At 36.3% G+C, this 14,572-nt stretch overlaps 2 protein-coding genes across 6 annotated transcripts; both read right to left on the bottom strand.

Moving 5' to 3' along the window:
* Positions 1–207: 207 nt before the first annotated feature.
* agtr1 (angiotensin II receptor type 1) lies at positions 208–4,324 on the bottom strand. 5 transcript variants are annotated; one of them, XM_079875641.1, is made up of 4 exons: positions 4,149–4,324; positions 3,789–3,872; positions 2,916–3,032; positions 225–2,449 (listed from the first exon to the last, which is right to left on the bottom strand). In XM_079875641.1, exon 4 carries the CDS (start codon positions 2,398–2,400, stop codon positions 1,327–1,329), a length of 1,074 nt encoding a protein of 357 aa, XP_079731767.1. In that variant the 5' UTR covers positions 2,401–2,449; positions 2,916–3,032; positions 3,789–3,872; positions 4,149–4,324; the 3' UTR covers positions 225–1,326. The 5 variants fall into 5 exon arrangements, 4 of the variants coding, with proteins under 4 accessions (XP_079731766.1, XP_079731767.1, XP_079731768.1 ...); XM_079875640.1 differs by lacking the exon at positions 2,916–3,032 and having other exon boundaries at positions 208–2,449; XM_079875642.1 differs by lacking the exon at positions 4,149–4,324 and having other exon boundaries at positions 2,916–3,039; positions 3,789–3,805.
* Positions 4,325–13,336: 9,012 nt separating this feature from the next.
* LOC307162100 (uncharacterized protein) lies at positions 13,337–14,200 on the bottom strand. The gene is made up of 3 exons (XM_079877170.1): positions 13,884–14,200; positions 13,622–13,785; positions 13,337–13,426 (listed from the first exon to the last, which is right to left on the bottom strand). Exons 1-3 carry the CDS (start codon positions 14,170–14,172, stop codon positions 13,349–13,351), a joined length of 531 nt encoding a protein of 176 aa, XP_079733296.1. The 5' UTR covers positions 14,173–14,200; the 3' UTR covers positions 13,337–13,348.
* Between the last annotated feature and the right edge of the window lie 372 nt (positions 14,201–14,572).

Below are 14,572 nucleotides of genomic sequence, written 5' to 3'. Positions count from 1 at the left end.
CCACACTTACCACTCGCTTTTAACATTTCTGTTAAATACACTTCAAAACTCACATTTTTAATTTAATTGTAATTTAAAGTGATAAAGGTTTTAGTTCATGTTCAAATGCAGCTCTTTTTTGTCTCAGCAGTATCGTCAAATTTACTTCACAAACATTAAAAAATAAAATAATTTGAAGCCATCTAATGATTACAAAGCCTTGAATTAGTCATTAAATTGAGGATACTTTCATATATTTATTTTTGAACCACTTAACCTATACATTGTCAGACTCAAGTACATTTAATAGAATAAAATATTGCAAAATGCCATTTATCAAAAGAATAAACAATTTTACAAACCATTTGAGCTTTTTTTGGAGTAGCTACATTATGGTGGAAGAAAAATAAAACTTTTATCATAGATGATCATTTATATCAAGACAGTGATGGTAACCATGATAGCACAGCAGATGTGAAAATTACTATACCATGTTGGACCCCACAGTCTAATCCAGAGGTTTTCAGAGACCCCCAGGGGGCCACAAGGGAGTGATAAGGGGATACTGTGGAAAAGTGTAGACTAGAAAAGTAGTGCAAAAAATATAAATAAAATCATATAAATAAATCAAATTACAGAATTTGGCATTATTGTGGTTTCATTTTCTTTTCTAAACACTGGTCTAATGTCATAGTCTAATGAATAGATTCATAGAGAATTAATAAATTAGAAACTATTGGTGTTACAGAATAAAATACTTGTGGGTAGAAAAGTTAATAGAAACGTAAACGTACTGTTAATAGACAGTAAAGTGTCCAGATTTTATACATATTTTTATTTTTATTTATGTGTAAATTCTAAATAGATGAATTATCATTATACATGGGTCTACTGTACATGAATTATGAAGGATCATAAAAAACTTTGAAAACCCCTGAACTGATCAATAGATCTATGAGACGCAGGAACCAGGGTAACAGAGTGTATGATTTCATCACATTGGTGAAACATAAAGGTATTTAAAATACACTTTTTCAGCTTTGATTGATGGGGGGAAAATATATAGATTCAGCATGTTTTGGTCCCTTTGGCAGGCAAGGTGAAAAGTTGGTCATAAAATTGCTTTGTCAAAATGTTGTTGTTGTCAGTAATGGCAGTTTGCAGTGTATTTACACTGAACTTACACACTATATCCTAAAAGACAGAAAGATTAATCACTATATTTTGATCCCATTCCAGTATGAAGTGGCAGAACACAATAAACAAGAGTTATCTTCTGAATTGAATCGATGAGTTTAAAAGGATGATTCATTGGAGATTCATTCCCTTCTTGTTTCCCTGGTTTTCTCATGTGGCTTTAGGTAGCGAGGAGCTTTTAATGACGGAGAGGTGGAAAGACTCCGTGGTTCGATACGAGAGAGAGCTCATCTTGGAACTGAGGGTGGGGTGAGAGGCCACAGAAGTCGAGGAACACCTCAACAGCTTCAGCAAGTTCTTGCGAAAGTTCTTCCCAACAAAACCGTACAGGATTGGGTTCATACAGCTGTTGAAAAAGGCAATGCAAATGGTGAACGGCATTCCGGTGTCAATGATCTCAGTGACATCGCAGTTGGTGATCACTTTCAGCAGAAGAAGCATGTCCATGAAGTTGAAGATCTGATGCGGTGCCCAGCAAAGGAAAAACGACAGCACAGCGGCGGCCAGCATGGTCAAGACCTCGTCCCCGTTCGATCTCGAATTCCTCTGAATGTCCCGTGCTTTGAGCAGAGCCCGACCGATCAGGCAGTAGCACGTGAGGATGATGGTGATAGGCAGAAGGAACCCAAGAACACTCTTCATCAGACTGAGAGTTGCCAGCACATTGTGAAGATCTTTGTCTAGGATGCCACATACAGTGACATTGATATCCTGGATTAAGTGGGTTTTACGGATAAGGGCTGTGGGTAGGCTTAAAAGAAAAGCAACTACCCAAACTAAGATGCACGTCACACGGGCGTAGACCACCGTACGGCACCGCCGGGACCGGACGGGATGAACGATCGCCAGATACCGGTCAATGCTGAGAGCGGTGAGGAAAAAAATACTAGTATATAGATTAAAGAGAACCATACCAGCAATGGCTTTACATAGGAAGCTTCCAAAAAGCCACTTGTAGCCTGTCGCGGTGTATATGGCCCAAATGGGCAGGGTTAGGAGGAAAGTCAAGTCTGACACGGCTAAGTTCAAAACAAATATGTTGGCAACAGTCTTCAGTTTCAAACAGAAATAGATGACAGCGACTACCAGGCTGTTGCCTACAATTCCGATAATAAAGTTGCAGCTGTAGACTATGGGGATGAACGTGAAGATGAATTTGTGGTTCCCGGTCATGTTACACGCGAGATTGAGTCCCAAATTACGGTTGGCAGTAATGTTGTCCATTTTGTAGACTTATTTTCACAGCCTAAAGAGTTGCGTCACTAAAGGAGCCCTGTAAGAACAGAGTGGATAAAGATGGTTAATATGGCAAAAATGTTCCATGCATTTTCTCAACAGGTTTTTTTTTTTTTTTATCCATTTGGAAGGTGCCATACTTACAACAAACACCAGATGTCTCTCTGCTAATATTATTTAATACAGGCCCCTGAGTAAAAGTGAGGTGTTTTTTCCTCCTCCATATGAGCTCCATATTCTCCTATATTATACTCTATGAGCCATAAATCCTGATGTATGAAATATGATATTCAAAATCAAACACATGCAAACATTTCTTTTTTCTGTTCTAGATTGTTATTTAGATTTTGTCTAAATGTTCAAAAACTTAATTCGATTTTTTGAACTAGGCTATTATTTAATGTCAGATAGATAGATAGATAGATAGATAGATAGATAGATAGATAGATAGATAGATAGATAGATAGATAGATAGATAGATAGATAGAGTTAAGTCTGGTCACCCTCTCAAAGCTGCTCCCACAAATAATGGGAAGGCATCAGGCTGCTTCTTTTGGGGAAACTTCTGACCTCTCCGAAAGGTCAAGTATGTGTTTCTAGCTGGTTTTCTCTTACGAGCGCTAGATTCTCACCATCACAAAGGGAAGAGCAACATTTTTTTTTTTTCAGATTTTATCTCTTCTTCCAGCAAGCATGCTTAGACATTCAAAATGGCTTCATATACAGTATATTGATATATTGAATACGGTATGTCTATATTATATGCTGTATGCAATGTATCATGAATAATTGTATCATGAATAACTGGTTTAAAGAAAACCTTTTTTTCTGGAATAACCCATCAAGGCAAATTCTTGTTAAAAGTAACTTACTCTGCCAATATAACTGAATTCTAATTCTGCATTTATTCAGGATTAGCATTTAAAATTGATCTGCTCAAGCTGTTTCTTCACTGGTTTCGTAATAAGACAAGCCACATATTCACTGGTTTCGTAATAAGACAAGCCACATATTATGTAAGCAGATGCAGGCGTGCTCCCAAGGGAGTCAACAACCAATAACAGAAGACATTGCATTCCAAGGTTCATGTCTTTTGAATATCACTCAATCTATTTTAATATGCTTATCAGACATCCGCTATTGCTCAGGAAGTTATGGCTAATAGAATACTGTAATTAATTATACTGATAAGAGATCTTTGTTTTTGTTTTTGTTTAATTTTTTGTGTTTTGGTTGTCTAAGAAAATCTTTGTCCTCCCTACAATGATGGATATGATCAGCCCTGTTAACAAAATGAGTGGAGGAAAGTTTATGCATTCAAACTGTGACGGAGTAACAATAACACTGAAAGTCCACTGAAATTGTACTATACTTACATTGACAGAGAATTTTAATGTGCTGAGCTGAACACATGAAACACTGTCATTGACATCAATGGTGGGTTTGTAGTTGGAAAGGCACTGTATATGACCAGACAGACAACAGAGCACACACACACACACACACACACACACACATTAGATACTGCTTTATAGTTAAACAAAATGCTATGAAACATTTACTGTGTGTTATCTGAGATTATGTGTAAAACATAATCTGAAATGCATGTTCTTTGTTACCTCACAAGCTTACTCATCTATTTGGGTTCTGATTAAATATTGTGATTGAAGGTAATAATTAGAAATATAATAACATAAAAAAGTAGATAAAGACAGCAAAAAACTGCAATTTTTTACCTTTAGTGAACGTGACATCCAAGCGGCTCCATCAGTTCCAAAATTTAGCGTTTGGCTTTAAGAGATCCGTCCTGACTCTCGGTCATGACAGAGTGCCCGGTGCATTTCCTCTACGCCCCTCTTATACCTCTCCCATAGTCCTACAACTACACCAGGGACCCACAGCGGGGGCGTCACTGTGGGGGCCGGATACGTCCATGGTCATAGAAGCAAAAAGTGGGGGTGAGAGAGAGACAGAGAGAGACCCTTGAGGGCAGAGACAGATTTTCCCATGATTTGTTTGGACACCTTTTTCTCTTAAACATGAAATGTTCTGTTCTCTTTCCACACACTCGTAAACAAAATTTCTTCAATGGATTGTTTGGCAAAAAGCCTCAACATTAGCATATGACACATTAAATTATTATCCAAGCTTTAAGCACATAACAAAAAAGGTACAAACTGGTATAGAGCGACAGCATGGGCATTTACATAATTCATCCTGACGGCTCTATATTAATGCATTTTATCAGGGCGAGGTATTAAACCTGTGAAATGAACAGCTTAATATATAAATGGCCTTCTGTGAATACTAAAGCAAGCTCACAGTCAATAGCTGAATAATATTGCATTCAGCCACTTTCATAAAGCATGAGGAAAACAACTTGGACATTATGTTGATGTCTATCGTGAAAGAGGCCAAGCAGGAAAAGAGTGATTCAGTGATATTACATGTTGCAGACAGACTCAAATAAGGTACTGAATAAAATATAATTGCAATGTTTTTGAATAGCGCTTTTCACATTATAACACACTAAATTTTCCAAAGCACATGAAGCCATGGACATTTTTCAAATAGTTTCCTTTAAGTACGAGTTTAAAACTACGTACTTTTTTTTAGTGACTGTCTGCTATTAATCTTTCCCTCATTTTTTGAGGCCTCTGGGGACTCTGGCCTCTGGTGCCTATTTTACTATGAACTCCCAAGGGCAATTCAAACGGCTTCATCATTGGTGTTTTCACTATTCAGCTGCAGGCCTTTCATCTCTTCCCTTGAACATTTGCGCACAAACACAACTTAGTGATGTCATGGCTAAAAGCAATTCAATTGTGAGAGAGTTGCTTTATGATTTCTCAACGTAATGAGAAACATCATGCTAATCTGTTATGATGCAGCTATTTTGTACCAGAAATGCTGTAGAATGGAAACTTAACATTTGGGAGACTTTCTCTCTAATGTTTGGACAAAAAATAACAATACTAGATGTAACTAGAGGTGGCTCTAAATGGCAGACAGTAAATAATTGAGAACATAATAGAATTTTGTTAATTTGTTTCTGAAAAAAAAGAAAGAAAAAAAGTGACAATAAATATGGTCAGTTTAACAGTGACACAAAAGGACTGCCCAGAGACAGAGAGTGCGGTGCATAAGTCTCATGGTAAGTGGATTACTTGTTGCTGCATCAGTAGAAGGCTAATTCAATACACTCATGTGCTCAAAAGTTAATGTTGCCTTCAGGGAGCAATGTGAATGCTGATGTCTGCAGTTCCCCTGCCACCTATTTATTCCTCCTGTTTGTTTGGGTAAATGTTAAAGAGCACATCTCTATTAGTAATCAGAATTCTGTTGATATAGTAATCAGAATTATGCTGATATTAAATATTGGATCTATTGTAAATGTAGTCTTTATATCATAAAACAAGGGATAATGTTTTATCCGATACATTTATCTTGCTGACTAAACAACTACTCACCAAATGAATAAATAGGTGGGCATGAAATATTCAATCTTACTTGTATATTTAAGGAAAAATTGTTTGTTACAATGTACAAAACAGAAAGTTGTGTCTAACTAGAATATAGCCTAGTCTAGTGCACACACAATTAAATTCGGAAAACTTCAGTAGGCCTATATTACAGTCATTCTGTTTCTGGGGAGATAAGCGTCTAACTATATGGATGACGAGACAACTAGATGCCGTGATTGACCAATCAGAATCAAGTAGTGCAAAGAGCCGCGTAATAATGCTAAACAATCTTTTTTAACATCAATACGTATAACCTTCCGACTAATTAAATGCAATCTCAGATGAAAACACTGTGGTTTTGAGATTTTTTAAATGATATATAATAGTCTAAAACTCACAGCTCTGATTCCCATGCAGCTTTACCCTGGAGAGTGCCACAGTTCGTCCACACCTAAATCAACATGGCCATCCCGTGGCGAAGCAAAAACCAAACACACCAACAAACCCTCAGGGACTTAAAGTTTGTTTGCATAGATATTTAAGATTTTCATGTTGTCTCCCAAAAACACATTTGTCCTCCTGACGGTGCTAATAAACAAATATGGAATATTTTAAATAGAATGTAGGTGTTGGATTTTTTCTTCTCAACTTAAACTACTGTGAGGCAGTAGGCCTATACTGTATGAAAAGAAGTAAAAGTCTAACCAATCTCTAGTCTAGAGGCAAACGAGAACATTTAGCTTTTTTATTATTATTTTTCAGACTATTTACAATAACCAATATATAAAAATTTTGCCGTTGTTTATCTCAATGCCGGGATGTTAATTTGTCATACATGTCCTTGACATAACAACATGAGTCAGTCTTGGAGTCCTAACCTTTGCCCTCTGCTGCCACTGCTGATGTGAGTCACATACATGAGAAAAACATCCTGGATGACAATAATGTACCATTTCCGACTCATAGTAGGCTATGTCCCACTTAAAGACTGCCACTGTGGAGCAAGGACATAGTGGTTCTCATGGAGGTACACAATATAAAGTCTAATGCAGACTTGGCAAGCACTGCATTATCTACTTAGGCCTATTGTTTTGGCTACTGCTCACATGCATTCCCCTCAAGCAGTCTGCAGCCTTTGATATGCCTTGTGGATCTTCTGTCAACGCCAACTGAGGGATCCTGATGAAGAGCAGAGCCTCACTGCCCAGAATATCCCCGCCAATCACCCTATTCCTCAGTAAAGTCATGAGAGAATATTACACACACAAAAAATGCCAAATATATAAGCTGAGTCATGACGATACTTGTAAACACATCACTCGCCCTTCTCAGGCTTTTAACTGCCCAGAGAAAAAAAATTATTGCTGAAAAGTTGCTCAGGGGACCTTGTGAATGATCATTGTTTCAATTAGTTTTTCCCCAACAATTCCACATAAAATAAAAGATTAGATAAAAAAAAAAAAAATACATTAAGCATATACACAAGTATGTTTTTTTTTATTTTTTCATTACACAAGATATAATAAAAATTCTAAAAATAGAAGATGCATGTTTGAGTAAAAGTATCTTGTTGGGAGGAGAAGTAGAAGACTTAAATGGATAGTTCACCCAAAAATTTTAATTCTGCTATTACTTACTGACTGAACACAAAATATTATATTTTAAAGAATGTTGGTAATGAAACAGTTGATGGCCATTGAATACCATGTAGGGAAAAAAATACTATGGAAGTCAATGGGGCCCTGCATGAACTCAACATTCTTCAGAATATCTTCTTTTGAGTTCAACAGAAGAAAGAAACTCATACAGGTTTGGAACAACATGAGGGTGAGTAAATGACTAAATTTTCATTTTTGTGTGAACTATCCCTTTAAGCAAAAGTTTCCATTTCTGTGTATTTATCTCTTTGGCGTCTTGCAAAAAAAAATAAAAAAAATACATATATTAAAAAGATGCTCCTCTCTGGGGAAGTTAATCAAGTTTCAGTCTCTCTGGAGCAGACTACACGTTATTGTTACTAACATTAGGGCATCGTTGTTATTGTCCTATTGTAATTATGTTAAAGTCACCATGAAATCATAATGGACAATTCTTGTTTTTTTATGGAATATTGCAGCATTTGTTAAAAAATTGTTTATCCATGCACAACATCATTCATTTAATTTACTTCATGTCCTCGTAATCAAAATAACTTCCCCTCACTCTTGCAGTGACATCTCTTTTCTGGTGTTGTTTATTGGCATGAGGGCGGGACAACCTGTCACTCACATGACATCACAGCAAAGCACAACCATACAGTCGGTTTCTGATGGACAAAATCAAGTCACATCCTACATTTTTTTCTTGTTTGAGAAGCCGTTTCACTCAGAAATACATCACAATAGGGAAGAAAAGACGATTGCATCTTCTGTTTTATGCCAACTTTAACATACTAAATTTTCATTTGAAATTCATCTACACTAGTTATGTGGAATGAGGAGGCTGCGCTGACTGAACATATAGCCTACAGACTTCAAAGAACATCCTGAAAAGCAGATGAGATGGACTGAGCTGGATTTACCCCAGTTATGATTTGTTTTAATTATTCTTTGTAACATTATCCTTTCATGTTTATTTTTACCACTTTCCAGTCATTCTGAATTTATTCCTATCATCATCCCATTACAAAAAAAATTGTAATTAAAGTTTTTGTAATTAAATTATATGGTTAGCGGTTTCTTGTTCAAACGATCTCCAACTAGTAACTCTGACTAATCTATGTGAAAATTCAAAGAATGGAATCACCAGGAAGGTTTATTTTAGAACAAGTACATGGTTTTATTTTCTCAGTCTGTATTGTCATTATGAATTACCACAAATATGAGGAAATTAAAAAAGCCTCAAAGCCCGCAGGAGTCGCCCACACATAACTGTTTAGGGGATTGAGAGCACAACAAGCTGACCAGTGTTTGACTCGACAAGACAAACAGAATGTTTATTTATTTTCCCTCTAGTCCAGTTCAGCTGTAAAACAGAAGCAGCCACTAGAAGTCATACTGTAATTTATTACGTGATCATGATAGAAGAGTAGTATTGTTTTTGTCGTCAAGTCAGGTTTATAATACCTACTGTAGAACAGCTGGCTTTTACTTCAAGCAAGCCATAACGTACGGTACTACAAACAATATGATGTTCATCTGACGTCATGATTTACATTCAGCAGAGAAGCCTCCACCTGCCAGTGCTCTTTATCACGTACACTCATCGGTCACCATCAGGAAAGTGCAGCAGCCCTGCATGCCCTGCTGTTACTGTAACCAAATCAAGCTCACTAATGGATGTCTAAACCGTATGGAGAAGAGGGCCTGCCTGAGGCTTCAAACAGACTTTCAATTACTTCTCCACTGGTTACTTATGTCTTTTGATCGTTATCACAGCTGTCAGGTTTGTCACCACACAGAAGCACCTTTGACTGGAGACTACATCAATGTACACTGTTACAATGTTATATTATGTGGGTTGCTTTTCCAAAGGCTAACCTCAATGAGGCAAACATGACATATGGATGTAATTGTTTGAAATTGAATTCAAATTTTACCATGTTAAAAAAAAAAAACAATTAGATTTAACGACTGGTCTAACCATCAAGATTAAAAGTAATTAATATATATATATATATATATATATATATATATATATATATATATATATATATATATATATATATATATCAAGTCAAGAATTAATTAATTTGGTTACTCTGTTTGACCTTAAAGGAGAACTCCGGTCAATTTTAACATTGAGCTCATTTTTTTGTACATTTGGAGTTCTGTCAATACAGAGAACAACGACAAAAATCGGTGTTGCCTACACCGAGTTATTCTATTTTTAAAATTTGCACCCTGTTGACTTCAATAGGGCAAGTAGTAAGCCTGCTTTTTAGCCTCTTAACATCCTTTAAGTGTCATTACAAGTGCACAGAAAATGTGAGTGATTGCTTCCGAGTGAACACGGGTGGATCTGACTGCAGTAGATGTTAGAGATATTAATAAAAACGAAGTTAATTCAGCCAGCGCTCATACCTTTGTTTACATCCTGTTTTCGGTGGAAGGCCATAGTAATCGATTGTCGAGTTCACGCGCATAGGTTTAGTTACCAATGATCACGCGCGTGAACTCGACAATCGATTACTATGGCCTTCCACCGAAAACAGGATGTAAACAAAGGTATGAGCGCTGGCTGAATTAACTTCGTTTTTATTAATATCTCTAACATCTACTGCAGTCAGATCCACCCGTGTTCACTCGGAAGAAATCTCTCACATTTTCTGTGCACTTGTAATGACACTTAAAGGATGTTAAGAGGCTAAAAAGCAGGCTTACTACTTGCCCTATTGAAGTCAACAGGGTGCAAATTTTAAAAATAGAATAACTCGGTGTAGGCAACACCGTTTTTTGTCGTTGTTCTCTGTATTGACAGCACTCCAAATGTACAAAAAAATGAGCTCAATGTTAAAATTGACCGGAGTTCTCCTTTAATAAAAAAGTGCCTTTTCATAAAATTCAAAGACTTTCATTTTTTATGACATTGATATACAGTCATGTGGGTCTAAAGAGGTGTTATTTTAATGTTTTATAGTTTTCTTGTCACATGGCGAAATAATGACTTCCTTAATTTTGGTTATGCCACACTGACTTTTTTTGTTTTGTTTTTTCACCAAACAGTTGCATTACATTTTTAAGTACAATCACCTTGGCTGTATAAGTAATTTCAACTTGAATTATATTAAACTGGCTTTAAAAAAATGAGTTGCATCTTGTATAACTTAAAGTTGAAAATTGCCTAACTTATTTTGAGTTAATGTTAAAAACATATGCCGTCATGGCATACTTTTTACAGTGTATACTGTCTAGCCTATAGGTGATTTCACCAAGTGCAACATGTTGATCCTGGAACAACATTCCAATCAACCAATCATATTTGAGGGACAGGTTTACAGTTTATGTCAAGTTCAGGCTTACAAACCAGGGTTAGGTGCTTCTACATCAGTGTTACTCACCAATCATTTCCCTTTGATTTTGGGGTTACGTTATGGGTAGGGTTAGGTTTAGAGATGGGGTTTGGACTAAATTTTCAGACCGGAATGTTGCTCCAGAATCAACAAAAATATGTTGACCCAGGAACATATTGCACTTGGTAAAATCACAGTGGTTTTATCAAAACTCTCATATTATTTATAATACAGTGAGAAGTATCTTTTTCTGTCCAGCGCTTTGAAAGTGCTCTATAAATAAAGTAGAATTGAGCTGAGTTGAGTTGAGAATTACTGATAACTAATATTCTGATTTTGCAAATAAATAAATAAAATTACACTACACATGATCAATGGTCATGATCAGTCCTTTGTCTCATTATAATATTAGGATAAAAAAAAGGTAAAATGCCTGTTTTGACATGTAACAGTCATATATAAGCTCAGTAGTGCAAGTTTTACATCCGAGATCATCTCTATTTCAGCCAGGTTTGAAATAATGTTCGATCCTTCCTGTCATAGCAAGAACTGTCTCACTTCTGCCACCATGTGGCTCTCTGTATGTCAACAGTTTTACAAGTCAAGACAAGACAAGTTTCGAACAAACTTTTAATTCTAACAAACTTTTCTTAACAGTAACCATATAGTAAACACATTAACATCTGCACTGATGATGTAGAGTGCGATTTTAAGAGCTATAGTGCTCAGGAAACACTCAAGGGAAAAACACCAATCAATGAAGTATGCAAATGGCATATGAACATTATTAGAGCATCTGAAGGCCCGTCATACTGCTGGAAATGAGAAATGCATGCAGGTATTTCTGACAGCTGCACATCGAAATGACAGGTGCAGCTTTAACTATTCGGTCCAGTGGGAGAACCTTTCAAATGAGAATCGCTGGGGATCACTTTCAAAAATATATATTTTTTTTATCATGTTATAGTCCCGCGACCCTGCAGAGGATAAAGCGGTTTGGAGAATGGATGGATGTAGCAACTGCACTTAATATGTACTTTTTGAACTGATAATACACATTCATACAGCATGTTAACTACATGTGAGCAGTTACACCGAATAGTTAAGAATCATAGACTACTGGACCTTATGGACCTAATCACAATCTCAAACATAATTATTCTACCACACAGGAATTGAAATGTAAGTTCAGTTTAAATTAAATGTAGCCTGATACTAATGTATTAGAGGCTTTTATCCACAGAGAGATTAGCTGTGATGGTTAGCTTGGTCTAATCAACACAATTACGGGTGATTTATTCTGTCTAGGTGAACAGAACACGTCGTCTTTTCCAGAATCACCCTCAGTAATGTTGTGAGCAGCACATTAACAATCCAATGAACCTTTTGCTATTAACTGTGTCATTTATAATGCTCTTAATTGTGTGCCTAATCAAAAATGTTCTGAATGAAACTGAATTGTGCCTTTTCATGTTTTATTACACTTGAAGAGAACATGATCACTTTACAAGACAACAACAAAGTTGCGGTGATTCACCATTAAAACATGTTCGACACTTGTGTTTAGAGTTTTAGCACTGACGGGTCACACATTTAGTTCATGACATTTATCACATGCTGTAACTGTGACGTGCAACTTATAAGATTCTAATATGCAAACTGTTGTCAAAGATGATGCTTTAATATGTTATTTCACTTACAATACACAGGGAAAAACTGATCTAACATTTCATGTAATTTTACAGTAAAATAATGTTAAATGTTCCATTTTTGGAAGTAAAAAAGAACAAATGATCTAATAATTTACAATGAAAAAAGCTGTAAACTGACATTCCCAGAATTCACCGTGTGACAGCTCACATTTGATGTTCATTTAAATAATTGTGTTTATAATTATGTTTCAGTATCAGTTAGGTTAGATCTTTTGTTAAATTAATGTTTATTGTATTATTTTAGTGTCATTTGCGTTACCATGATGGTGTTTAGTATTTGTGAGCATGACACTGTGTGCATATATTAGTCTTCTATAAATGTAATATTTACCTCAGCTACCTGTGATTCTTCATGTGCCTTCCTCTTTACCACCAGTGTTATTATGGTGGATGTCAGTATAGGTTAAAAGTACAAAATAGATTTTAGTAGCACCATAGACTTACTAATTCAGCAGACAAGAGCTGTTGGATTTACATTTAAATAAATTTAAAATGTTTTTCCCCCCCAAATTAGTTTTAAGTTGTAAAATTTACAGGGTGTTTTTTCAGCCACAGCTACCAGATTTGCTCAATTTCATTGCTGCATAATCAAATTACAGTAATCGTTTTTCTCTGTGTACATTATTAAATAATATAATTATTATAATATATAATTATTCATCAGGTGTGGAACGCCATTTTCACGTTATCACTTATTTTTTGGGGGAAAAATGGATATATATATATATTTAAAAAAAAGTACTTTTTTGTACTAGAGCACACCTTAAATATTATTTGAAAAAGGCTGGATCTCTATAGCTGGTCACATAGCTGTAGTTCTGAGTGGATTCCATGACTGGCAGATGGACCTGCAGTGATGAAAAAGAGATAGAAAAGATAGAAATGCAAAGAGAAAGTTAAAGTGAGAGTATTTCTAACTTATTAAAATAATATATCATACCGTTATAGAATCAAAGTACATTTTATATTTTCTGTCAGCACAATTTGGATAGAAAAATAGGTTGTGTAAAACCACTTATATAAACTTATAAGTTCTAATTTACCTTTGTGTGTTTTCTGAGGGAGCTGGCATGAGAGTATGATTTACTGCAGTACATGCAAATGTATTGTTTGTGAGGTGAGTGGACACGTATGTGCTTTTGTTTATCACTGCTGTTTGCAAAACGCCTTTCGCAAGCCTCAAAAGGGCATCTGAAAGGTTTTTCACCTGGAACAAAAGATTTGAAAAATTAAATGATATCATGAAAATTTAAATCCTTTCATGTAACATCAACGAAAATATGGCAATAACAAATAAAGCGTCACCTGTATGTGTCCTTTCATGAATTTTCAGGTTTTCTGCCCGTGCAAACTCTCTCCCACATCCGAAGGAGCACTGAAAGGGCTTTTCACCCGTGTGGACTCTCAGGTGATTGATCAGTTTGTACTTGGCCTTGAATGGATTCCTTTGACGGGAACAATCTTCCCATAAACATATGTAACTGGACTGCGCTGACACATGCTCCGCGATCAGATGAGAGATGAGCTCCTTCATTGTGCTGTAGGTTTTCTCACAGCACTGTCGCTCCAGCCACTGGCAGGTGAACCTCGACATGTTCGTGTTCAGATTGATCTCTGGTCTATCTGCGTTTGAGCCGTCGAACATGAGCCTCTCTCCTCGTATCTGTCCCTTCTGTGTGGTGTAAAGCTCTTCCGTTGGAGTCGAGTGTGTATAACCGTCCTCCACGACAGAAGAACACCCGTCCATACAGATTAAAGAATCGTGCTGTCCCCAAGAAACTTCCAAAAAACTCCTGTTACACTGCAAAAGATCCGCGGTGGATGATATCTGTCCATCACAAATGCCATAGACATCAGCGGTATTATCCATGAACATCTGAAAACAAGAGCCGAACGCAGCCATATTGTACAAGTTGTAATATAATGCAGAGCGTTTGTTGTAACAGGTTTCTGTAGGCCTCCAGTTGTAAGTTCACTGCAACGTTCATCCATGA

This window comes from Squalius cephalus (genome assembly GCF_949319135.1).
Source record: "Squalius cephalus genome assembly, chromosome: 7".
In the NCBI taxonomy this organism is placed as follows: Eukaryota; Metazoa; Chordata; class Actinopteri; order Cypriniformes; family Leuciscidae; genus Squalius; species Squalius cephalus.
This window is presented reverse-complemented; position numbering and strand designations above follow the sequence as displayed.

Bases quoted from the DNA above. Each gene is read 5' to 3' on its own strand.
- agtr1 (XM_079875640.1), bottom strand. From the start codon at position 2,400: ATGGACAACATTACTGCCAACCGTAATTTGGGACTCAATCTCGCGTGT.
- LOC307162100 (XM_079877170.1), bottom strand. From the start codon at position 14,172: ATGTCGAGGTTCACCTGCCAGTGGCTGGAGCGACAGTGCTGTGAGAAA. The intron at 13,786-13,883 runs GTGACGCTTTAT...CTTTTGTTCCAG, and splicing joins TCATGAAAGGACACATACAG to GTGAAAAACCTTTCAGATGC. The intron at 13,427-13,621 runs GTAAATTAGAAC...TCATCACTGCAG, and splicing joins CCCTCAGAAAACACACAAAG to GTCCATCTGCCAGTCATGGA.